At 51.3% G+C, this 25,138-nt stretch overlaps 1 protein-coding gene across 2 annotated transcripts in view; it reads left to right on the top strand.

The window, feature by feature from the left end:
• Positions 1-25,138, top strand: part of NHSL3 (NHS like 3) — a 54,979-nt gene that overhangs the window by 5,921 nt on the left and 23,920 nt on the right. Inside the window, exon 1 of one of the 2 annotated variants that reach the window (XM_070764599.1) lies at positions 8,730-8,838. The exons of the other annotated variant lie outside the window; for it this stretch is intronic. Within the exon in view, the coding sequence (XP_070620700.1) occupies positions 8,748-8,838 (91 nt within the window). The 5' untranslated portion in view covers positions 8,730-8,747. Of the gene's footprint in view, positions 1-8,729; positions 8,839-25,138 lie in introns of those variants that run through there. 2 annotated transcript variants of the gene reach the window in all.

Here is a 25,138-nt window from a genome sequence, read left to right on the forward strand (position 1 = left end):
GTTAAGTGAGTTTTGCTCCATTCTTACGACTTTTCTTGCCACGGTTGTTAAGTGAAAACTTCATTTGTGAGATTAGTAACACGGTTATTAAGTGACCTGGGCTTCCCCGTTGACTTTGCTTGTGAGGAGGTTGCAAAAGGAGATCACTTGACCCCGGGACACTGCAGCGGCCATAAATAGGTCAGTTGCCAATTTGGATCACGTGATTATGATCAAAATCATGTTAACAACAGTTGTAAGTATGAAAAACAGCCACTTTTTCCAGTGCTGTTGTAACTTTGAACAGTCACTAAGTGAGCTGTTGTAAGTCGAGGATTGCCTGTATTACTCCTTTGGCTGTTTGAAGTTCCACCTGTTAGTCAGAAGATGACCTCCATTGGTAGCCCTGAGCGAGAAGAGGCCTCTTGGCTCCTTCGGCCACGGCGTCTCTTCCGTAGACACCAGCATTTTAACATCTGGACTTATATACCCCTTCGCAGTGATTTACAGCCCTCTCTAAGCAGTTTCCAGAGAGTCAGCCTCTTGCCCCAAACAATCTGGGTCCTCATTTTACCGATCTGGGAAGGGTGGAAGGCTGAGTCAACCTTGAGCCTACTGAGATTCGATCTGCCAATTGATCAGCCAACGTAGCTTGCAGTCCTGCACTCTAACCGCTGTGCCACCGAGGCTCTTGGCTCTGCGGGTGGGGAGGAATCCCACCCGTCTTGCGATCTGCGGTTCATCTGTTGGGGCAGGTCAAGCCAGATCAAGTTAAACCAATGGGGCGCCAGGCAGGGTGTCCGTGGGGCGCATGAGTGTGTCAAAAAAGTCAAAATGGTGGACATTGCGCCCTGCCCCCTTTTTACGGATATCCTCTTGCAGAGGCTCCTGGAAGCCACTTAATCAGCCAGCTCAACTGTTTTTCCAAAATGTGTTTACTTTGGCCTCACTTTGGAAGGAAGTGCGATGTTCAAACAACATTCCTTTTATTTATGTGTTCTGCCCTTTTGTTATTTCTCTTTTACAAATAACTGAAGGTGGCAAAGATAATCAACTCTCCTTCTTCCTCCTGCTACCTCCACACCCACCACCCTGGGAGCAGCCTGGGCGGTGGGACAAGAGGGGCTGCTGCTTCCCACCACCAGTGCTTCTCCCCTGGGGCATCCTGGTCCCAGCAAGGAGACCTTGTTTATTTATTTGTTTGTTTTTATTTATTTGTCATACAAACATAGTACTGTAGTATGTTTAACATAATGTAAGTGTAAAGTAGAGATAGAAAAGATGAAAAGACCTTAGGACAGGGACGGTGGGCATGAAGGTCCACTTATGCATGCCCCATACAAGACCTCTTAGAAAAGGGGAGAGGTCGATTGTAGATAATGTCAGGTTCAAGGTTTTGGGGTTCGGAGAGGAAACAACAGAGTCCGGTAGTGAATTCCAGGCGGTGACCCCTCTATTGCTGAAATTATATTTTCTGCAGTCTAGTTTGGAGCGATTTACATTGAGTTTGTATCTATTGCGTGCTCTTGTGTTGTTGTTGTTAAGGGTGAAGTCGTCGCTAACCGGAAGGGCCTTTTCACTTTGAAGGGAAACGCAGCCGGGCTGTCGGGAGGGACCCCCAGCAATGGTTGGGCCTTGTGGGGAAGAAAGGCAGAGGGCAGCCTGGGACTGTGGGAGTCTGGGCACCGTGGAGGAAGGGGCAGATTCCGACAACCGAAGGATTCCTGCCCTTTGGAGGCCGAGCCCCCTTGAAATACGGGAGGGCCATGAGCCGCGCAGAGCAGCTTCTCTCTGGATTACCAAGGAGACACGAAGTTCTCTGCTTGCCAGATCATGATGACTCCAGCAGGCTTCTGCCGGATGAAATCACCGCCGTCTCCCGGCACGTCTTGTTCACTCCTTCCAAAATTCTGAAGGCAGGCGGGCCGCACCCTGTTCCACTCTTTCGGCACCGGGGCGCGTGCACCGCTCAACAGCTGCAGCAGCCTTGAGGGGCCCAGTGGGGCCTGGGTGGGAGGGCTCGCCCTCACTGGAGAGGGTGTGTGTGTGTGTGTGAAAGAGGGAGGGAGGGAGGGAAGGAAGGGGGGGTGTTGCTGGAGTTGCATCCACGAGGGCCGAGAACCGACCAAATTGTTCTACTGCCTTGCTGACAATGGAGGGAAAGTGGTCGTGGGCGATGGTGCCCTCTGCCTTGTTTGATGGCAGGCAGGAACCACAGATCCTTCCACACACGGGCACTGCCAGTGAGAATGGTGCCAGTGAGGGGGGCAACCAGGGGGTGGAGGGGAAGAGGATTCCACTGCAAGGAATGGGGGAGGCAGAGGGGGGTTGCTAAGGTGGGACAGTGAGGTGTGCGTGGCCCCGTGGCTCTGAGGGCTAGCAGAGTCCAGCGCATTTGTGCCACTGCACCTGGGCAGGTAGCGAAATCGTGCGTGGACACACAGGGGTGCCCATCTCTGGTGGCACTTTTGCCGCATCAGATCCTGTCGTTGTGTTGCAGCTAAATCAGTCTGGTCATTTGTGTGCTGACGCCATCCTCCCCATTGATGTCTTTTCTGTGGACATTCTGGGGGGGCAGCTGATGTCTTGGGGGGGGCTTTGGGGGCTTAGAAGGTCATAGTCGTTATTCAAAACAAGGATGAGACAACAGTCATCTCTTCCTCCAAATGTTTGCTCTCTTTTAAACCATCGCCCTCAATCTAGCGTTATTCAAAAGGCACAAGCCATCTTTCGACTTCAGATATAATGCATCCTGGCTAGTAAAAGCCAAGCTTCCTGACATTACATGTTGCACAAAGCAGTCAATCCCCCCCCCCTGTTTTCCTGCTGGCTTTAAAACTCTCCCCAATGAGCCCAGCCCACCATGCTGTGACTCTTGACCTCTGGCTTCGCACCACAGCAGTTGGGAGGTCATCTGGCTTGGCTAAGAACAGCCCCTGGCCTGGCCCTCTCTGGGCCTGGACTCCTTGTCATTTGACTGATGATGATACCTGTAATCCCCAGCCTCAATGGTTGGCTGAGAACCATGGGCTTGTAGTCCAACCGAGTTGTTGAAGCATGGAACTCATTACCTGACTCAGTACTGTCAACCCCCAACACTTTACTCTTAGAGTATCCACGATTGACCTCTCCAGGTTCCTAAGAGGTCAGTAAGGGGCAAGCATAAGAGCACCAGTGTGCCTTTCGCCCCCTGTCCAATTGTCTCTCCTTATCTCATTTATCTTTTCTTCCTTTCAAATATGTTCTCCTATACTTTTATATCTTTTCTTCTATCCTCTCCTTTACTTATATTACTACAAATCTATTCTCTTCAATGTGTATTATGTATTGGACAAAATAAATAAATAAAAATAAATATGTGGAGGATCAGGCTGGTACATCCCAAGAAGGAAAAAGTATACAGCTTCTCTCTCTCTCTCTGTCTCTCTCTCTCACTCACTCTCTCTTTCTCTCTCTCTCTCTCTCTCTCTCTCTCTCTGTATTGGCTCATTAATTGGATGAAGTACATGGTTGGCACCCTGAGCTGGATTGCAAAACTGGTTTCCAGGGACTTGTTGGGAAATATTGTGGTTAGCTTGCAGGATTACGAGGGCTGAGAATGACATTTCTGAGATATCACCCGGTAGGAACTTTGCACCTGCCTTGTGCTGGAAAGGGCCGAGAGTTGCTCGGCTAACAAAGGGCCGTCTGTCTTCTCCACCCGAAGGTGGGTGAGGAGGTATTTGTGCCGCAGCAGCAGCAACACCTGATTGTTCCAGAGCCCAGGGAGGGTTGTGGAGTCAGGTTTCCAGAGAAAGGAGGCTTCCTCCTGAAGACAGCCTGGCCTTTGAGGAGGAGGAAAGCCCAGAGCTGAGCAAACACCCGCAGCAGCGGACGGGACTGGTCCGACCGGTGCTGGAGTTTCTGTGGGCTGCTCTTGCGGCACGTGAGGGATCCGGGGGCAACAATCTGTGTCATCTTAGGCAACCTCGCCGCAGGGCGAATCCCGTGAAAGGGACGCGGGGCACTTTTCCCACCCCTCCGGGTGGCCAGAGGAGGAAGGAGGCGGCAGGTGCCCTGGGGGAGCGAGCCGGGAGGGTGGGGGCAAAATCAGGTTTCAGCAGGAAAGAACCGGGAGCCTCCCGGCTCATTTCTGTTAATGATTTCAGATCTCAACCTCCTGTTTTTGTTCCAGCAGCAGGTAGGCCTTTGTTCCCCCAGAGGACGAAGGCCTTTGCTTCCAGGGGCTGGAATGCGCCTTTGTAAGCCGTGGCGGCTGCTCCTCAAACCGCCTTCCCCAGCAAGCGGGCAGTGACCCAGAACCCAGAACTTGGCTCAAGACTTTCACTTAATCAGCTCCCCCTTCCTTCCCCTTCCCAGTTCTCAGCCAGGGTGGGAGCTTAAGTCCACTCGGAGCAGGAGCAGCTTCCCGAGCCTGGATCCACCTTTGGGGAGACTCGGGGCTTCCCCTGTTTTCTTCCCATTCCAAAACGCTGGGCAGAACCAAAAGTGAATCTCAGTGGAAGACTTTGTTCTTCTCGACCCTCTAGACCTGGGCAAGGGGTGGCCCGCAGGCTGCATCTGGCCCGCCCACTGTCTGTGACTGGTCCGCGGAGGTTGGGGTCCGCTCCAGTGCAAGGATGAAAGAGCTCACCGCATCTGCCGGGACTCCTCGGGTTCCTGCTTTCCTGATGAATCATGAGGAGAACAGGAATCGGAGGAGTCCTGGCAGACTCGGTGAGGTCTTTCATCCTTGCACTGGAGTGGACCCCGACCTCCTACTGAGAGCAGCTGAGCAGAGAAACCATGACAAAACTCCAGCGCAGTGACTGTGGTGCACCGTGTTGTCGTAGAGCAAACAGTTAGGGGTCTGTAAAGTGGGTCTGGGTGTTTAGGTCAGGCCAGGGTCTGGGCCTTTACAGGATTGGGTAGAACTGAGTTAATTGTATTAGTCCGGCCCTCTAAAACCATCCCAATTTCTCGTGCGGCCCCATGGCAAAATTAATTGCCCACCCCTGCTCTAGTATCGTGATGGCGAACCTATGGCACGCGTGGCACAAGTGGCATGTAGAGCCATATCAGTGGGCACGCAAGCTTAGGTCTGGCGTGTGCCAGCCAGCTGGTTTTCGGGCCTTCTGGGTCCACTGGAAGTCAGGAAATAGGCTGAAGGGGGTGGAGAAGGCCCGTTTTTGACTCTCGCCAAGCTCTGGAGCCCTTCTAGGAGCCTGAGGAGGGTGAAAACGGCCTCCCCCGCAACCCACAGAGGCTGGAAATGTTCCGTTTGCTGACTTCTGGTCGAACCGGAAGTTCCTTTTTTTTTTGCTCTCCAAAGGCTTCAGAGCCTTTCTAGGAGCCCGAGGAGGGCGAAAACAGCCAACTTGAAATAGGCCATTTCTGGCCTCTGGAGGACCTCTGATGGGGGGAGGCTGTTTTTGCCCTCCCCAGGCTCCTAGAAAGGCATTGGAGCCTGGGGAGAGTAAAAAATGGGCGTGCCATTGTGTGGTGGGGGTGGTTCACAAGCACATGCATGTGTGTGGGACTGCATGGAATTATGTGTGTGGGCATGCACATGTGTGACACCCCCCCCCTGCATTCCCTGCCTTTTGGCCCGTGAACCAAAAAAGGTTCGCCATCACTGCCCTAGTACGATTTGCTGCTGGGATCTCACAGGATTGGCCCAAATTGACTAGCTGCAGGGGAAGGCAAAGTGGGCTCTTCCATGACGTGTGGACTTCAACTCCCAGAATTCCTGAGCTGGCACGATTGGCTCAGGAATTCTGGGAGTTGAAGTCCACATGCCACAGAAGAGCCCACTTTGCCTTCCCCTGCGACTGGCGGCTTGTTAGGTTTCCTGGAAAACATGCAGTCTTCACATGGGTCAGGGAAGCACAATGAAAACTTCGCATCATCGGGTGAGGCTTCCAACGAGGCTTTGAAGACTTGGGAGAATCCCCCCCCCCACTTCATGCTGACTTACAAATACAAATCTTTGAAAATGTGCTGCTTCTTCACAGGGATGGAGTTCAATATTTCTAGGGGCTGCTGTTGTGAAGCAGCGTGCAGGGAGGGAGGGCCGTTGGGAGGCAACAGGCCAGCGCTTGCGGGCCACAAGGTCGAGGAGCAGCTAAAATGGCCTTTTTGCCTGTGGCACCCCTGCGTGTCTGCGTGCAATTTTGTGCAGTGGCAGGATTGTGCTGGACTCTGCTAGCACTCAGAGCCACAGGGGCGAGCACGTGCCATCGTTCCACCTTAGCAGCCCACCCCTGGTTGTAAGAGAAGGACTTTGTGTAGAGCAGAACGACTTCAAGGAGAAAGCGTTGCCGAAGGTCAGCCAAAGAACCGGACTTTCTCTTTGCTTAGTCATCTCTCCACAGAGCTCAATGCCGGCTGCTAAACCACAATCTTCTTGGCTGCACCTGAAGTGAACGGGGATTCCGGCAACTTTTCTAGATAGGGAAAGGTGACCAAAAAGAATCTCTCTCTCCCGTTTTAAGTAGAGGGGTGGGCAGCTTTCCTTACCCGCAGGCAACCCAGCAGCTTTCGGTGGCCTCTGGATGAAGTGGCCAAAATCGGTTTTTGAGTTTTTCAGAAAGCAAAAACGAGAAGCAAAATAGGTTAATTAAGTCTCTACTAAGCCTAATGCACCATTAAATTAAATAAATAAAAATATCTCCTGGCCCCCAGAGCAATTCATTCCCTTCCCAGAACATCTCCAAATGACTTTGGCACTTGGAGGCAAGGCAGGACCCACATGTATCCAAAACGTCAAGACCCCCCTGCCCCCTTGCTCAAGGTGCCTTCTCCGGGTCCCGTCAACAAAACAGTGTCATTTGGTGGGGCCCAGGGAAAAAGCCTTCTCTGTGGCGGCCCCGGCCCTCTGGAACCAACTCCCCCTGGAGATTAGAATTGCCCCCACCCTCCTCGCCTTTCGTAAGCTTCTTAAAACCCACCTCTGCCGTCAGGCATGGGGGAACTGAGATATTCTTTCCCCCTAGGCCTTTACAATTTATGCATGTTATGTTTGTTTGTATATATGTTTCGTTTTACAATAAGGGTTTTTTAGTTGTTTTTGTATTGCATTTATATGATGTTTTTTATTACTGTTGTTAGCCGTCCCGAGTCTACGGAGAGGGGCGGCATACAAATCCAATAAATAAGTAAGTAAGTAAGTAAGTAAGTAAGTAAGTAAGTAAGAAAGAAAGAAAGAAAGAAAGAAAGAAAGAAAGAAAGAAAGAAAGAAAGAAAGAAAGAAAGAAAGGGGGCTCTGTGGATGCCCCTGCTTGGAAGCCAGGAGGTCGGACAGGCTGGAGCAGCCATAGAGGAAAAGGCTGAAGGTTGTGATAGGGAGTGAATTTTTCAAAGGTTTGCAAACAACAGGTACTTCTGGTCTTAAAACTGAGTCCCAAATTTCTGTTGCTGTTACTAACACGTCTGTTAAATAATTTCGGCTTCCCCACTGACCAGGTCACAAAAGGTGATTGCATGACCCAGGACATGCTGGGCATCTCAATTTTGATCATGTCTTAATTGTGGGAAATGGTAGCAACAGCAATAGCCCTTAGACTTATATCCCACTGCACATGAAGATGTCTACCTCTTTAGGATGCCTGGCCCTTAGATCCACACATCATCATAACCCTCCAGTGCCAGGATGTAATAACACTACACGATTTGATTGCACAATTTAACTTCTGAATGTAAACCATGGGTAGGGAAAACAGGATGTTTACCTCTAGGCTTGGGTAACATGCTAGTCTCTAAACCCAGGTTAATGGAACTGCATTGCTGTTTGCTATAGTGGCGGCGAATATCTGGAGCTTTGTTGCTGCCTACCTGGGTTCAGGCAGAGGTGGGCTGCTAAGGGGGAACGGTGAGGTGTGCTCGCCCCCATGGCTCTGAGTGCCAGTGGAGTCCAGGCAATTCTGCTACTGCACCTGGGCAGGTAGCGAAATCGCACGTGGACATGCACCTGTGTTTCGCCGTGGTAACAGTGGAGTCCAGTGCGATTCTGCTACTGCAGCTGGGCAGGTAGCGAATCTGTGGCACACCTGCGTGTCGACGCACGATTTCACTACCTGCCCAGGTGCAGTAGCAGAATTGCCTGGACTCCACTGGCACTCAGAGCCACAGGGGCGAGCACACATCACCCTTCCACCATAGCAGCCCACCTCTGTGTTCAGGTAACCCATATGGTGTGTCTAAAGCAGTGTTTCCCAACCTTGGCAACTTGAAGATATCTGGACTTCAACTCCCAGCATTCGCTGGCTGGGGAATTCTGGGAGTTGAAGTCCAGATATCTTCAAGTTGACAAGGTTGGGAAACGCTGGTCTAAAGGAATAAGGAGTATTTCTTATGACCAGGAAGTCCTGGTCCAGAGGGAGGGAAACCGAGTCCATGTGTAGTTGGACTCTAAATCCCATGGGACGCAGCCGGCTTAGCCAATGGCCGGGGATTCCCAGAGACCATCATCGGGCCAAAGTGCGGGCGGGGGTGGGGGCTGGGATTTTCCTCCACCCCGGGAGCGACCGGCTGAGCGGAGGGCCGGGTTCCGCGGGCCGAACCTGGGCGTCCCCGGAGCAGCCACCTGACAAGGGAGCGGGGCTGCAGGAGGCTTCGGGCTCCTCCCCGGCGCCTCCATTGGTTCCGCCGGCAGCCCCGCGGGCAGGTGGCGAGGCAGCGCCGGGGCTCCCGCGCCTCCATGTAGCGCCCCGCTCCTCCTCTGCCTCCCGCCCGGCCCAGGGTGGGGCGGGGGGCGCGGGCCGGGCCGGGGGGGGACGTCCGAGGCGGCCATGGGCAACAACGCGTCCCGCAAGCGCAGCACTCCCGGCGCCCGACCCTGGGCCTTCTGGAGCTTCGCCCGCGCCCGCCGGGCCACGACAGGTAGGGCCGGACAGGTGCGGTGGGGCAGGTGCTCGCCGGGCGCCAGGGCGGGAGCCTCCCCGCGGAGGAAGGGGCGCCGGCCGGGGACTCGAGGCGGCTCCTCCCGCTTTCCCCCCACTGGCAGCCCCGGAACTCCCGGCCGGTCGGCGGGTGACCTTGATGCGCCTCTTGCCCATCGCAAGGACCCGGCGGGGCGGCGCTCGGCACGCACTCAGAGACCCCCTGGCCAGGCGCTGCATTGCGGGTCCGCTGGAGTCCCCGGGGTTACTTCGACGGCGGGCGGCTTCTGCCTTTCGGGGGTCTCCGGCCGGAGCTGCGTGTGCTCGCCCCTGTGGCTCTGAGTGCTGGCGCAATCCTGCTACTGCCCCTGCGTGTCCACGCGCAGATTCACTACCTGCCAGGTCCAGGTGTAGTAGTGTGATTGCACCAGCACTCGGAGCCACGGGGGCACACGTCACCGTTCCGCCTTAGCAGCCTACGTCTGGCGAGGGCTCCCCTGGACTTTGAGTTGCAAAGCCCGGAAAGTTTGGGCAACCCCGGGGAGCCCAGGCATGGCTGCTTGGTGGAAACGCGGAGCGGCTGTGCTGGTGCCTGCAGAAGGTCGGGATGAAGTGAGAGTCTGGGAAGCGATTTGGTTTCTGATGGTGACTTCGAACTTCCTTCCTCCAGGCTGCTGGGTTCACTCTGCCTGTTTTTTTGCCATGGTTGGCTTTCCTCTCGGGGTGTGTGTCGCACTAGCCTTGTTCACTGTTTCTCAATCCTGGCAGCTGGAAGAAGTGTGGCCTCCACTCCCAGAATTCCCCGGATGGCCTGGTTGGCTGGGGAATTCTGGGAGTTGAACCCTTCCAGTTGTCAGGGGGAGAAACGATGCCACTGTTTGGCTGTGTTTATACGGACGTTGTCATAGTCTATGAAGTTTATGAAGCACAGCAGGACGTTGGGCGCATCACGGGCTGGTGTCAACAGCAAATTGTGTAATTTGCACCTTTTGCACCATTCAGGTGACCTCACAAGGTGTATGATGCCTTCCTTCCATTCAAGCCGCTGGATTTGCAGGCTGCCTGAAGTCGGAAGTAAAGGCAGCTTGAGTGGCGGCTGCTTTGGCCTATCTGCACCCTCCCCGGGGTGCCAGACTTCTGCCCTGCTCTCCACTTCGGATTGCAGGTGCTTCCGTGCCCCGCCCTGGCATAATGGAGGATGCTGATGACAAGAAGCGGCTTTAATTATTGTTATTTTATTTAATCCACGTGGCTAACTCCTTGTTTCACAGTTCTTGAGACCCTCCCAGAGGTGGGCTGCTAAGTGGAACATGTGCTCGCCCCCAGGGCTCAGAGCATTAGGGGAGTCCAGCGCAATTCTGCTACTGCATCTCGGCAGAGAACGAAATTGTACGCGGACACGCAGGTGTGTCCATATTTCAGTGCAATAACTGGATTCCAGTGCAATTCTGCTACTGCACCTGGGCAGAGAGCGAAATTGTGCATGGACACGCGGGGGTCCCTGTGGCGCCCCTGCATGTCCGCGCATGATTTCGCTACCTGCCCAGGTGCAGTAGCAGAGTTGCACTGGACTCCACTAGCACTCAGGGCCATGGGGGTGAGCACACGTCCCCGTTCCACTGTAGCAGCCCCCCCTCTGGATCCTCCTAATTAGCACTGAGCATTTTGAGTGTGAGAAATGCTGACCCTTTGGAACACAACGCTTGTGAGTGTTTTTTCCGCCCAATGAACCGCCAGAGGACGAGGGACCCAAATTTTGCTCTGGGTTTTGCCCGACTGATGGTCCCGTGGTCAGACCACGTGCTTGGAATGGGGGTGGGTGGGTGAGGGAGTTATTTTGCTGTGTTATAATTGTGCGATGCTGCTGATTAAGAGAAACCAGTGTTTCCCTTACACACGAACCTTCCCCACAGAGCAGGAAGGTGTTTAGTTTGGGTTAAGGCCGGTTAATCCACCCCAGCTTGTGTCGGTCAGTTCCTTAATTTGAATTTTATTTAATCAGGTTGTTTGATTCAGACTTTGGATTTTGTTAGGTGGCTAAAACAAGCCCTATAGGAAAAGAGAAGCAACAAATCTAAACATTTAACCGCATCTCTGTCTGGACAAGAATCAATGTGCTAATTTCCTCCAGCTTTGTCTGCAGTCGTTGTCCTTCGCCGTGACCATTAATCCGCAGCTAAACACGAGTCAGATGAAGTCCTGGACTCCCGGCTAATATGATTTATTTTCTGATCAGTTTTATGCCTTCTGATCCTTGAAAGGAATATGATTTACTAAAACTTTGAGGGTGAAGCTTTCCCTACATTTTTTTCCATTCTAATAAAACCTTCACTGAGTGATTGAGTTCCTAAATTAGGCAGTTGCCCTTTGCTTTGCCAATGGAGAAACTACAGTTTGCTGGGTTCATATGCAGTAGTAATAATATGTAATAATAAGAAGTCATAAATAAGGATTCAGACACTGCTTATGTTTACAAAACAGGCAAACCCAAAGCTGCCTTCTGACCGAATAAAAGTGTGCTACATACCACACCTAAAGGTCAGTTGCTCTTTTTGCTCCACTTGCCAAAAGTTGTTCTTTTCCATCTTGGTTGGTTTTTGTGGCCTGTCATTCTGTCCGTCTTCAGCCTGGAGGGTCAGTTTGCAGCCGAGTGCATTGTGCAAACCCAGACAATGGGTGAAAGCTGTGGGAATGCAGCCATAGCCGTGTGGGAATTCAAGCTGCAGGAGTCTGCCCCACCCCACCCCCAAACGTGGTTTTGAATGTGGTTGGGACAGGGCGGGTTATGTGGAGCGGCAGATGACCACGGAGGTGGGGTCAGATTCCAAAGCCCCCCCTCCCAGCCCACATAGGAAGCAGCAACTGACCTTAATGAATGTGGGATGCCAGGGAGGGAAAGGAAGCCGGAAAAGTTTGGGAAAAGGCTTTACAGGGATTAACAAGAACGTGGTGCTTAGTCCTGAAGCGTGTGACCGAGCCCCAGTGTCCAACTTCTTCTGCCTCCAGGTGCCCAGGAGCAGAAGGGCCACAGGTTGGTAAAAACACTCTCAGCGCATAGATGCCATGAGAAGGGAACCTCGAGCTCAGCGGGGGCCATGCTAGGGGATTCTGGGGGTTGGAGTCCACAGGTGTTAAAGTTGCCAGAAGTTGGGAAAGGCTGCTCTAGGTCAAGGATCCTGAAAGTGAAGCCCCCTCCCCACTTTACACCTCATGCGCCTTAAGGTGACTGGAGCAGGGCAGACCCCTCCCATTCCTTTTCCCTTTGAGCTTTCAAGTCAATGTTTGTTTGTTTATTATTTATTTATTGTTATTGATCAATTGATTGATTGTATTTATATGCTGCTCACTCCAAACGGACTGGGCATTTGGCGACCGACTGGCAACCAATGCAGTGCGCATATGGTTGGAGTAATAGGGACGTACCTTGGTACACCCATTATTGCAAGCGCTGCTGCATTCTGCACCAGCTGAAGTCTCCGAACACTCTTCAAGGGTAGCCCCAAGTAGAGAGCATTGCAATAGTCAAGATGGGAGGTGATGATGGCGTGTTGACTTCTGATGGGTGCTCAGACAAGTCCCTGCCATTTCCTGGGCAAGATATTTGGTCGTGGTTCCTCCTTCCAGCAGGCTGTGAGAGAGCCACATGCAGAGGGGGGCTGCTAAGGTGGAACAGGGATGTGTGCTCGCCCCTGTGGCTCTGAGTGCTAGCGGAGTCCAGTGTAATTATGCTACTGCACCTGGGCAGGTAGCGAAATTGTGTGCAGACATGTACCCCCCCTCCCTCTCCATTCTAAGCTAAAATACAGGGAATAGTATAAGCGCAGACTAGATGGACCGTGAGGTCTTTTTCTGCCATCAATCTTCTAGGTTTCTATATTTATCTTAGGATGGATCGATGTTTATCCCAGGCATGTTTAAATTCAGTTACTGTGGATTTACCAACTACGTCTGCTGGAAGTTTGTTCCAAGCATCTACTACTCTTTCACTCAAATAATATTTTCTCATGTTGCTTCTGATCTTTCCCCCAACTCACTTCAGATTGTGTCCCTTTGTTCTTGTGTTCACTTTCCTACTAAAAACACTTCTCTCCTGAACCTTATTTAACCCTTTAACCTATTTAAATGTTTCGGTCATGTCCCCCCTTTCCTTTCTGTCCTCCAGACTATATAGATGGAGCTCATGAAGTCTTTCCTGATATGTTTTATGCTTAAGACCTCCCACCATTTTTGTTGCCCGTCTTTGGACCCGTTCAATTTTATCCATATCTCTTTTTGTAGGTGAGGTCTCTAGAACTGGACACAGGATTCCAAATGGGGTCTCACCAGCGGGATCACCATCTCCCTCTTCCTGCTTGTTATACCTCTAGATTTAGTCCCCTCCCTCTTTCCCTCCCTCCCTCTGAGCTCCTGTTGATGCCCAACTCCAGAGCGAAGGCTTCCCAAGAGCCCTTGGACGTGGCTGTGGGTTTGGTGGTGTCGGTGGCTGCAGAGGGAGAGGCCAGGGAGTGACTGATTCATAGGCAGGCGGGAGACGCCCACGGAAGGTTTGGGGCGTCTGACTTCCAGAGCCCTGGGCTGCTGATCTTGCTGGCCTGCAGCAACCGTGGGGTCCCCCCTTACACAAGGACATCATTCGTGGGCTGTGCGTGTGACCTCACTCCCCCCTTCCCCCCACCAGGAGAGCCTGCAGGGGACAGGCAAGTAGCCAAGCCGGTGGCCCCCCTGGTTCAGAGAAAGCCCCCTAATAAAGAGACGGAGCTTTGATTATTTGTTTGTTTGTTTGTTTATTTATTTATTTATTTATCAGATTTGTATGCTGCCCCTCTCAGTAGACTCGGGGCAGCTAATAACAATAATAAGACAATGTAAACAAATCTAATATTTAAGTTAATTTAAAAACCCTAATTTAAGAAACCAATCATACATACAGACATACCATGCATAAATTTTATAAGCCTAGGGGGAGGGAAAGTCTCAATTCCCCCATGCCTGACGACAGAGGTGGGTTTTAAGGAGCTCCCTCCTGGCTGTCACCTTGACCATGCTGACCGTTTTCCGTGGACCCCCCCTGCCCCGCACAACTTGTGGGACTCCCGCCTTGGCACAAACAGGATGGGAATTGTAGGGACGTTAAGCAAGTCAGGGCTGGCACGTTGGAAAAGAGGGGAATGGCTTCTACTCAAGCCCCTCCCCTGCCTGATGTTTTCCAGGTGTTTGGGGCCTCATCCCCACAATGTCTAGCGAGCACTCCCAGCCAATGGGAACTGAAGACCCACACATCTGGGGGGAATTTAATTACAGTTGTGTTTTCCCAAAGACAGAAATGCAGAGGTTTTGTGTTTGCTTCATGGGTTGTGCTTTCCAAAGAGCCTGATTGAGATGTTGGGGGGCAGGGGGAGGTTTATCTCCCTGGAAGTTGCACCCCATGACCTGGAAGGAAGCTTATTCGTTCATGTGGTTCGAAAGGCGGCTGTGCTAATGCTCTCCTGCATCCCCCTTGTGCTCGGAGACTTCAGGGGCTGTTTAGTGAACTGTGACAGGCAGCCCTGCCAAAAGAGCTCCTTATCCTCTTACAGAAACCTTCTGTGCATGGATTGAGACACGGGGGTTGGCTTTTGTAAGCTCCCTGGCAGCCAAGACTTGCCTCTTCAGTTAGGCTGCAAGGTTCTGTGCATTTTGTATATTTAAGTCGTATTTGTTCCCCTCTTTAGCCAAATGCTTATTTACATACATTTACAACTAAAAAATGAAGAGACAAAAGACACAGCAGACAAGGAAAAAGGGATGGGCAGGGGGGAGGCATCCACCCCCTTTCTCTTCCCACTGCGAAAGGCCATGCTCTCCTGTGAGCGAGCATAGCTTTTTTATTTCATTTGTTTGTTTTGTCAAGTACGTATTGGTGCTATACAAAGATATAATAATACAGTGATACCTTGTCTTACAAACTTAATTGGTTCCGGGACGAGGTTCTTAAGGTGAAAAGTTTGTAAGACGAAACAATGTTTCCCATAGGAATCAATGGAAAAGCGATTAATGCGTGCAAGCTCAAAATTCACCCCTTTTGCCAGCCAAAGCGCCCGTTTTTGTGCTGCTGGGATTCCCCTGAGGCTCCCCTCCATGGGAAACCCCACCTACGGACTTCTGTGTTTTTGCAATGCTGCAGGGGAATCCCAGCATCGCAAAAACAAGCGCTTTGCTGGCAACGGAAGTCCGGAGGTGGGGTTTCCCAGTGAAGGGAGCATCAGTGAAATTGCAACATCGCTAAAACACCTAAGTCCTTGAAACCCCACCTCCAGACCTCTGTGTTTTTGCGATGCTGCGATTTCACTGAGGCTCCCCTCGCTGGGAAACCCCACCTCTGGACTTCTGTTGCCAGCGAAGCACCCATTTTTGTGCTGCTGGGATTCCCCTGCAGCATCACAAAAACACGGAGGTCCGGAGGTGGGGTTTCCCATGGACGGGAGCCTCAGGGGAATCCCAGCAGCGCAAAAATGGGTGCTTTGCTGGCAACGGAAGTCCAGAGGCGGGGCATCCCAGTGGCAGCGGTGGGTTTGTAAGGTGAAAATAGTTTGTAAGAAGAGGCAAAAAAATCTTCAACCCCGGGTTTGTATCTTGAAAAGTTTGTATGACGAGGCGTTTGTAAGACGAGGTATCACTGTATTTATATACATGATACTAGTAAGAGAAACATTAGGACAGGGGACGGAAGGCACGTTGATGCACTTATGCAGGCCCCTCACTGACCTCTTAGGAATCGGGAGAGGTCAACAGTGGACAGTCTAAGAGTAAAGTTTTGGGGGTCAGGTGATGATACTACAGAGTCTGGTAGTGAGTTCTATGCATCAACTACTCGGTTACTAAAGTCGTATTCCTGCAGTCGAGGTTGGCACAATTTACTTTAAGTCTGTATTTGTTGTGCGCTCATGTGTTGTTGTGATTGAAGCTGAAGTAGTTGTTAACAGGAAGGACGTACCCATTGGCTACCGGGGAAAAAGGAACAGGCATAATCCTTGGCTGTCATGTGGTAGATCAGCGGTTCTCAACCTTTCTAATGCCATGACCCCTTAATACATGTTGTGGTGACCCCCAACCATAAGTCTAACACCAAATCGCCCAACAGGGCACTGTAAAGCCTTGATTGGTCGGATTGTAAAAATAGGTTCCAAGGCGCCAGAGTTGAAGCTTTAGTTCCTAAGACCATGGGGAATTTTGTCTTGGCCTTAGGCAACCCCTGTGAAATGGTCATTCGGCCCCCAGGTTGAGAACCACTGTGGTAGATAGACCAATAATGATGGAGTAAGAGAATAACAGAGTTAGAAGGGACCTTGGAGGTCTTCTAGTCCAACCCGTTGTCCAAGCCCGAGAGCCTGTGCCATTCTGGACAAGTGGCTATCCAGGCTCTTGAAAACCTACATTGATGGAGTAGCCACAACATCTGGAGAGAATCCAGTCTATTGTCTTCTTGTTCTGACTCTCAGGAAATCCCTCCTTAGTTCTCGGTTGCTTCTCTCCTTGGTTAGTTTCCCTTCGTTGTTCCTTCTCTTGCCATGTGGTTCTTTGACTCCCCTTCTTTGTGGCAGCCCCTCAAATATTACAACACTGCTATCCTGTCACCTCTTCGCTAGACTAGACCGACCCGGTTCCTTTGGGGAATTGGACGGAAGGGGGAAATCTTTCAACGCTTGACTGGGCAGTAATCAGATTAATGAGAGTCGATGTGGATTAAAGGTAACGCCTGATTTTCTTATTTATTTATTTATTTATTTATTTAGATTTGTATGCCGCCCCTCTCCCTGCAGCCTTAGAAGACAAGTGGCCCAAACGCATGAGTTAGCGCATGGGGCTGCAAGCAGGTGTCTCCTGGGCTAGCATGTTGCACCTGTCGGCAGGGGTCTCTGGAAAAGACCCTGTCGGCATCCCCTGGAGAAAGACCCTCTCATCAGGTGCCCTGAGCTGCGAGTGGGGGGGGTGTGAACCTCGGGGAGTGGAGGGGGGAACAGCCCCTGCCCGCCTCCATGGCAACTGACGGGAGGCCGCAACGCAAAGGAATGTGCATTGTGTTGCTTCAGCATTTTCAGGCACCCAGCAAAGGGGTTGGGGGTGGGTGCCCTGTGGGCCTTGCAGGGGGAGAGCCCCAGCATTCAGGGCTTCAGGAACCAGGGACATGGGGGTCTTGCCTTGAGGAAACGGGGGCTGCCCCCTGAGAGAAAAAGAGGAGCTGGCCAAGGGGGGAGCCTGGGGCACCGTGCTGAGCCGTATCCCTCCCTCGCATCTCCTCAAGGGTGGGGCAGGAGGATTGGCAGCACCCCCCAAACCGTCCGGTGCCCTCCGGAAGTGCTGTGGCTGATTGCCCCCAATTTACCGGATGGCACACGTGCACCTGGAGGCTGCTGTACGGAAGCCCCCCCCCCCGAAGCCCCTCCAGCCGTCTTGCCTCCCAACATGCACCACCAGCGCATTGTGAGAATAAAGGGAAAGAGAGAATTTTGCTCTCTTGTCCCCAGGAGCAGAGGGGGGGCTGCTAAGGTGGGACGGTGAGGTGTGCTCGCCCCCGTGGCTCTGAGTGCTAGTGGAGTCCAGCGCAATGCTGCTGCTGCACCTGGGCAGGTGGCGAAATCACACGTGGACACACAGGTGCACCATGGGCGCTGCTGCGTGTCCATGCACAATTTTGCTACCTGCCCAGGTGCAGTAGAATTGCACTGGACTCCATAGTTACTGCACTGAAACACGGGCGCTGCTGCGTGTCTGTGCAAGATTTCGCCACTTGTCCATCTGCAGTAGCCTAATTTTGCTGGACTGCGCTAGCACTCAGAGCCACGGGGGCCAGCACACCTCCACGTCCCACCTTAGCAGCCCCCCCTCTGCCCAGAGGCCCAGCTGAGAAACTGGGTGGGAAGGTGGCCTGGGCCTCTTGAGGAACCTTCCTGACTTTGAGGCTGTGGACCTGGCTTGGTGGATTTCATTTTGGTTATATTGGTTGATTGTATATTTATTTTATTTTTATTTATTTATTTATTTATTTTGTCCAATACACAATGAGGGTTTTAGTGGGTATATATCTATATACACATAGTAAAATACATGATGAAGGTTATAGAGGAGATACTCATAGTAAAATATATCTAAAAAATAATAGAAGAGAAGATATAGGAATAGAACATATCAATGAAAGAATAGAAGAAGAGATAGAGGAATAGAAGAAAGGTATACAAGATATAGGAGAGCAATAGGACGGGACGGAAGGCACTCTAATTCACTTATGGATTGATTGATTGATTGATTGATTTTGTCCAATATACAATGAGAATTTTAGTGGGTATACACATAGTAAAATACATAATGAAGGTTATAGAGGAGATACTCATAGTAAAATATATCTAAAAAATAATAGAAGAGAAGATAGAGGAATAGAACATATCAATGAAAGAATAGAAGAAGAGATAGAGGAATAGAAGAAAGGTATACAAGATATAGGAGAGCAATAGGACAGGGGACGGAAGGCACTCTAGTGCACTTGTACTCGCCCCTTACTGACCTCTTAGGAATCTGGAGAGGTCAATTATATGCTGCCCGTCTCCCCGACAAAGGGCTCTGGATGCTGGAAGAGTGGCAGGAGGCTGTCTGGAGGGGTCTTCTCTTGCCCACCAGCTCTTTGGCCCTTTCTCTGGCAGCCATTTGCCCCCCCCAGCCAGATCTCTCTTTCTGGGAGGGGGGAGTGCACAGGCTCCCAAGCGAGGGAAATGCCCATCCTTCCTCCCTCCCTCCCTCCATCTCACTGTCGAAAGGCCCTGATGGCTGCAGAGACGGGCAGGGCTGAACAGGCCCCGATGCCTCAGCCTCCTGCGGGTGATGGGGGGGCTGGGCAGTGATGAGGGAGGGGCCAGCTGGCGTGCAGAGCAGAACCCGGGTGCAAGCGAGGCTGGAGGAGGGATCCTGTGGGTGGGGCTTCTTTATTTGCTTCTGGGCCAGGAGAACCCGATCCTGCCTCCACGTGGCTCCTCTTGGGCCTCTGCAGCCAGGCCGTTCCGTTCTCTCGGGCACCACCCTGGGCTGTGCCCACATGCTTTATCTGGCGGGCATTGCCATGGAAACCGACACACCTCTTTCCCTGCAGAGATCTCCTCGGTTCTCGCTGACCGCCATGAATGGGCAGGTTTTCCTCCCTCGCGGCCTTTTGAAGGCTGCCAGCGCCACCATTGAGGTTCCCGGGGGGCCGGTTGGTGCCCTCGGTTAAGATGCCGGCCTTCCCCCCTCCACAGCAGATATTGGCAGCATATACCCAGCCTTTTTTTTCTTTGCCATAAAATGTTTATTTTCTCCAACATAAAATAAACAACACATAGTTTCCAACACAATATCAAGCTTATTATCAAACATATACAGTGGAGGCTCTTATATCTCTTTCTTTCACTAAAGAACTCTACAAACATATAATATACATTCATAAACCCCTTAAAGTATAATTTTTCTTCATCCAATATTAAAAAATTACAATAACCTATACATTAATCACTGGTCATTAAATTCACATCTTATTTTGACCTTACCAATCTATTGAGCTAATTGTTCCAAAATCTTACAATACACAGAATACAATACAATACACACAATAACTTATAATACACGGTAGCTGAGTAGGTTATACATAAGGTAAATCTTCATATTACCACAAAAGATCTAGAAAACCATAATCCTACATGTCTAATAAACTGATTATTCCAATAAAGATGCTCAGCTTTTAATGTAACCTGGGGGATTGTCATGTCTTTGGTTTGTGAGAGAGCAGGGGCAAAGGAAAGGGGGCCTCTGAGCACGTCCTGCCTGTAAGAGGGACGTGTGTGTGTGTCAGTGCCTTTGAAAGGTTTTTTGGGGGGAGGGCTACAAGAAGATAGTAAGGATTAGGAAGCAAGTGAGAGAGACTTTTCACCAACCGATAACCAACCAAAGAAGGGAAACAAGCACAGACAAGAATCCAGAAGAAGCATTTACTCTGATTTCTCCTGACTGGTAATAATTTAGCCCCAATTCTTCAGCCCTCATTTGGACGATCTCTTTGGCTAAACCCCCATGGCTGGTGTCCACTTCTTTTGCAGCCCAGAATGGCTCACGCGACGTTAACTTTCTGGATTCTGTATCGGCCAAACTGGTTACGGGGCTTTTGACCGCTTAGCCTGAGGCAGGAAATCAACGGATGGTCACGTAGATCTAGAAGCCTCCCACCTTTGTCCGGAACGGGTCAGAAAGTGGATTGTGGGCAGCCGGGCTCCTTCTTCTTTCTGATCCATTCAGTTACGATGCAGGACGGAGAGGTCTAACACAGGCATTTTCCTGGGACACCCCCACTCCCCGGCCCCAAAGATCCAGGGGCTGCAACTCAGTACAGGCCAATGACCCCCCCCATGCCCAAAACAAGAAAGAGGGGAGAGTAGGAAGCTGAGGGTGCTCCCTTCCCCCTTTGCCCAGCCTCTCTTCCAGGAGCAGCCATTTTGTGACTGCACCCCTGATTAGTCACGTCAAGTGGCATCAGGCCCCTGGGTGCCGTTTGTGCTTCCAGGGGCTTCCTGGAAGACCAGCCTCGGTCTCTGTGCCCGGAGAAGCCCTGAAAATTGGGGTGAAGTTTCTGGCAGCGTCTCCGACTCTGAAGGGGGAAACACTGCAAAATGCCTCCTCGTGCGCGGGCGTGCCTAGTTGGCTGATCGTGTATGGCCACAGCCTGCCCCGTCGTGCCAGGACAAGTCTTCCCTTCTGGGCTGAGAAGAGGAGGAGGAGGAGGAGGCAGGAGCAAGACACACACACACCCCCGGCTTCAATTTGCAGCCCTTGCAAAACGTAGCAGAGGTTTGGGCTGTGTGAGAGGATCCATCACCCCCCAACCTCCCCCCCTCCTGCTCAAAGGCAGGGAGAAAGGATCACTGTCCACTGAAGAAGAAGCAGACCTGATCTTTAGAAAGCACCCTTCAGTTCTGGGAAGGGGCCATGGGATCGGGGGGGCCCTTGCACGCCACTCAGTTGGCCTTCAAAAACAACGCAGCTTCCTCGCGGCCCCTCGAATTTCTCTCTCACTGCAGGCTAAGAAGTCTGTCCGTCTATCACATCTATTCATTTTTTCCCCGGGTGCCGAAAGCGTGCGCCCATTGGCTGTTGCACGTGTCTGCCTGCCCACCCCCACAATCCAATACCCCACATACCCCACGCATGCGTGCATGGCTCCCCCCACTGCCCCATCCCTGTGCAGAACACCCCCTGCTCCCCTCTTTCCCGACTTCCAGTGGGCTCAGTGGGCCTGTTTTTCACCCTCCCCAGGCACAAGGGGCTTTCTGGAAGCCTGGGGAGGAGGAAAACAGCCCCCCACTCCCCTTGGAGGCCCTTCGGAGGCCAAAAACACCCTCCCAGAGCCTCAGCACAAGCCCAGAATAAGCTGGAGCTGAACTAGGGCAATGGCTCGCCACTGGCGCCCCTGCGTGTCTGTGTGCGAATTTGCTACCTGCCCAGGTGCAGTAGCATAATTGCGCTGGACTCCACTCGTACTCAGAGCCTCGGGGGCAAGCACACGTCACTGTTCCACCTTAGCAGCCCACCTCCGGTTTTAGAACCCACTACTGGGTCACAACCCCCCCCCCCTGTGGGTCCTTGGAGTGGGAAGATTAGGGGCGCAGTCCTACCCCCACCCCAGTGAGTCAGGAAGGAGTTTCCTTGAGCTGCTTCTGAATATCATTTTTTCCCTTAAAGACTTTTTACAGTGGTTCTCCACCTTTCTAATGCCGCGACCCCTTAATACAGTTCCTAGCATTGTGGTGACCCCCAACCATAAGTCTAGTGCCAGTTCTCCCTGTTGAAGCTGATTGGCAGGAAGGTCAGGGGGACACCCCCCCACTGTAAGCGCTTGATTGGAGAAATATGTTCCAAGGTGCCTGAAGCTTTAGTTTCTTTTTTAAAAAAATAATCTTTATTAAGTTTCTTCATATAAAAATAGAAAGAAAAGAAAAGCAATGTAAACAAAGAGAACATAGAAAGAAAATAAAAGAAGGGGGGAAAACAAGAGAGACAAATGAGCATATAAACTTAAACAACGTATAAAACGTCTTCAGTTTCAGTTGTATTCTATATAGACAGTTATTTGCTTTCACTACATACATATATTTATTTGTTATATAGAAGATATATATTGTCAACCCTATTGCTGACTATCACTTGTCAAGCGACCTAACATTAGGTGTTTGTATCTAGTGTGTGGAATTGTGGGTTTGTTTTCTTTAGTTCTGTATATTATGTTGTGTTCATTTTGGATACTTCTGAGGAAGATACCGATTCGTTTTTAGGGGGTTTGTGTTCTATCGATTTATGGTGCAATGTTTCTATATTTTCATTTTATTTGGGTACGAAAGGAAGGAGTGTCTAGTTTTGCTTTTCCTTTAAATTTTTAATGTATTTTTTTTCTCTTTGAGCCATTTGTCCCAGTTTCCCCATATTTTGTAGAATTCAGATGTATCTTTTTCCTGTAATTCCAAAGTCATTTTGGTCATTTCTGCAGACTCAAGGGCCTTAATTATGAAGCTTAAAGTTGTGGGGGCTGTTTCTGTTTTCCATTTTTGTGGGCATAGCAAACTTGCTGCCATTATAATATGGAGGACTAAGTATAGAAGCTTTAGTTGCTAACACCATGGGAAATGCGTCTTTTCCCAGGTCTTTGGCGACCCCTGTGAAATGGCCCTTCAACCCCCCAAGGGGTCCCGACCCCCAGGCTGAGAACCGCTGCTTTAAGGCCTCTTTTACCTGGGCTCAGGATTCTTGCGTGTTTCCACCGAATTCCTCTTCTTTCCCCTCTACTGTCCTGTTGGGAAAAGATTTCAGGCAGTTCCTGATTCAGATCAGGCTGACAACCAGATCACCAAAATGTGATTGGCAGCTCTCTGCACTGCCAATCACTGTCTGTATCAAGTATTGGCAGATGTGGAGAAACCAGCTTCCAAAGAGCATTTTTAGACTCTGGCAACAAAGCCGACAACTGTGATTCATTAAAAACAAGCCGAGTGGCACATATGTAGCATTAGAACATTTCGTTAGATGCATGAGTTAATTCTGAGAAGGTTTGTACGTCTCCCTCACACGCAGACAAAACCCACTGGCCGAGGAGCGAGAACATGGAAATGCTGAAAGAAAGAGGCAACAAGACGGAGGCAAAATTATCTGTAGATAATCCCCATAAACAGCCACAATACAAGTAGGTCTGACACAGCCATTCATGCACAGGCTTGCTCACACACGCACACATGTGATAAGAAATATTTCTCTTCTCTCCCCCTTCCCCCTCTCTTCCAGGGGAAGCAGGATCAAACCTCCCAGAATCTTGCAGCTCAGCTGTTTTGCCTAAAAGTTTTGTTTTGCAAGCCTCACCCCCCATTGTGATGTTGAAGTGCCCCCTCTGCAGCTTTTGGGAGGGGCAGCCCCTGCCCCCTGTCCTGGCATTCCAGCTCAGCCTTGTGAGGAGGAGGAGAGAGACTCCAGCCTCCTGCCCTGCTGGTTAATCATTGCTCACACTTGAATGGCTGCTCCTGGGCCTGAATGTGTTGGCTCCCTGCTTAAATTTTAACAGGGTCCTGGCGCTTTTCTCGGAGGCTTCCGGTAAAGGAGATGAGTAAGAGAGAGGAGGAGGAAGAGGAAGGCCTGTTGTTTGCCTCGCGCCCTGCACGCTTCCCATCATCCCCGGCAGTGCTCCTGGCACCGGTCTGGAGCCCAGTTGGGTTGGGGAGCTATTCACCGGGCAGAGAGCCTGCGGGGATGAGCTGCTAGGTGGGGCCTCTCAACCTCACCCACTTTCAGATGGGTTGAACTCCAACTCCCAGAATCCAACGGGGTTCTAGGACTTGAAGTCTGAGGTTGAGAAAGACGAGGTGTCCCTCCTCCTGGGAGTCTTTGCCATTTTCTCTGTGGCTGCAACTGAAAATACTACAGCATGGCTCCTTTTCTGAAGCCGTTTTGGAGAGGGCTGGGAGGGAGATTCCCAGAAGGCCTTTCCGGGTTTTCCTCTCCTTCCCGACCTGAACACTCCTCGTCTCACAGTGGACCTGGCCTCCCCTCTCCTGAGTCCACCTGCCCTGCGTTTGCTGTCGGACCCTTTCGTTTTCCTGGCTAGCTCAGTGCCTGCCGTGGCGTCGAGCCAGGAGAGTTTTGTGACACCCTGGAATTGGACGAGGGACTGGGCAGCGGCATGTGCCTGGCCCGACTGCTGTTCCTTGAGGTGACACTTGTGGGTAAAGGAGGCGGCATGGCAACCATGGCACGTGGCGGGTGGTGTCGTTGCCACAACTCTGGAGGCTTTGAAAGAGCAGCCGTGCACCTGCAGCTGTCTCGGGTTGCAATGCTTTGGCTGGTCAGAGGCAGGGCTCAAGGGTCAGCGGAGACGAAGAAGGCTGCAGCTGGACAGATCAGCTGACTGGAAAAAATGTCTCAGCCCAGTGTTTGTCAACTTGGGTGGCTTTAGGATATGGGGGCTTCTGGCAAATTCTTGGGATTTGTTTATTTATTTATAATGCCCTATAAAGCCCTTCATGGCATTGGACCAGAATATCTCCAGGACCGCCTTCTGCCACACGAATCCCAGCGACCGATTAGGTCCCACAGAGTTGTCCTTTTCCGGGTCCCATCAACCAAACAATGTCAGTTGGCGGGACCCAGAGGAAGAGCCTTCTCTGTGGTGGCCCCGACCCTCTGGAACCAGCTCCCCCCAGAGATTAGAATTGCCCCCACCCTCCTTGCCTTTCGTAAACTCCTTAAAACCCACCTTTGTCGTCAGGCATGGGGGAACTGAGATATCCCTTCCCCCTCTCAGGCCTCTACAATTTATGCATGGTATGTTTGTATGTATGTTTGGTTTTAATAAGGGTTTTTAGTCATTTTTAATATTAGATTTGTTTCATGTTGTTTTATTGTTGTTGTTAACCGCCCAGAGTCTGCGGAGAGGGACAGCATACAAATCTAATAAATAAATAAATAGACTTATGGTTGGGGGCCACCACAACATGAAGAACTGTATTAAGCCAAGCATCCAGGTTTTGACCACAGCAGCCCCCCAGGGATGTTGCAATAGTTATGAAGGCAGGAGGCCTGGTTGCAAGTCCCTTTTTTCAGTGCCCCCTCCCCCGTCATTTGGGACAATTGCTAGCTGTGCAGTTGTATGTCGAGGACTCTCTGCATTGAGACCAGGTGTCCATATGGTCAGAGCAGCTCTGGGTGTCGCCCATGTAATGCCGGCTGTCCCCGACCTTGGGATGGGCAGTTCAGGAAGCGGCTGGGCGGTG

Source organism: Erythrolamprus reginae, chromosome 11 (genome assembly GCF_031021105.1).
Source record: "Erythrolamprus reginae isolate rEryReg1 chromosome 11, rEryReg1.hap1, whole genome shotgun sequence".
In the NCBI taxonomy this organism is placed as follows: Eukaryota; Metazoa; Chordata; class Lepidosauria; order Squamata; family Dipsadidae; genus Erythrolamprus; species Erythrolamprus reginae.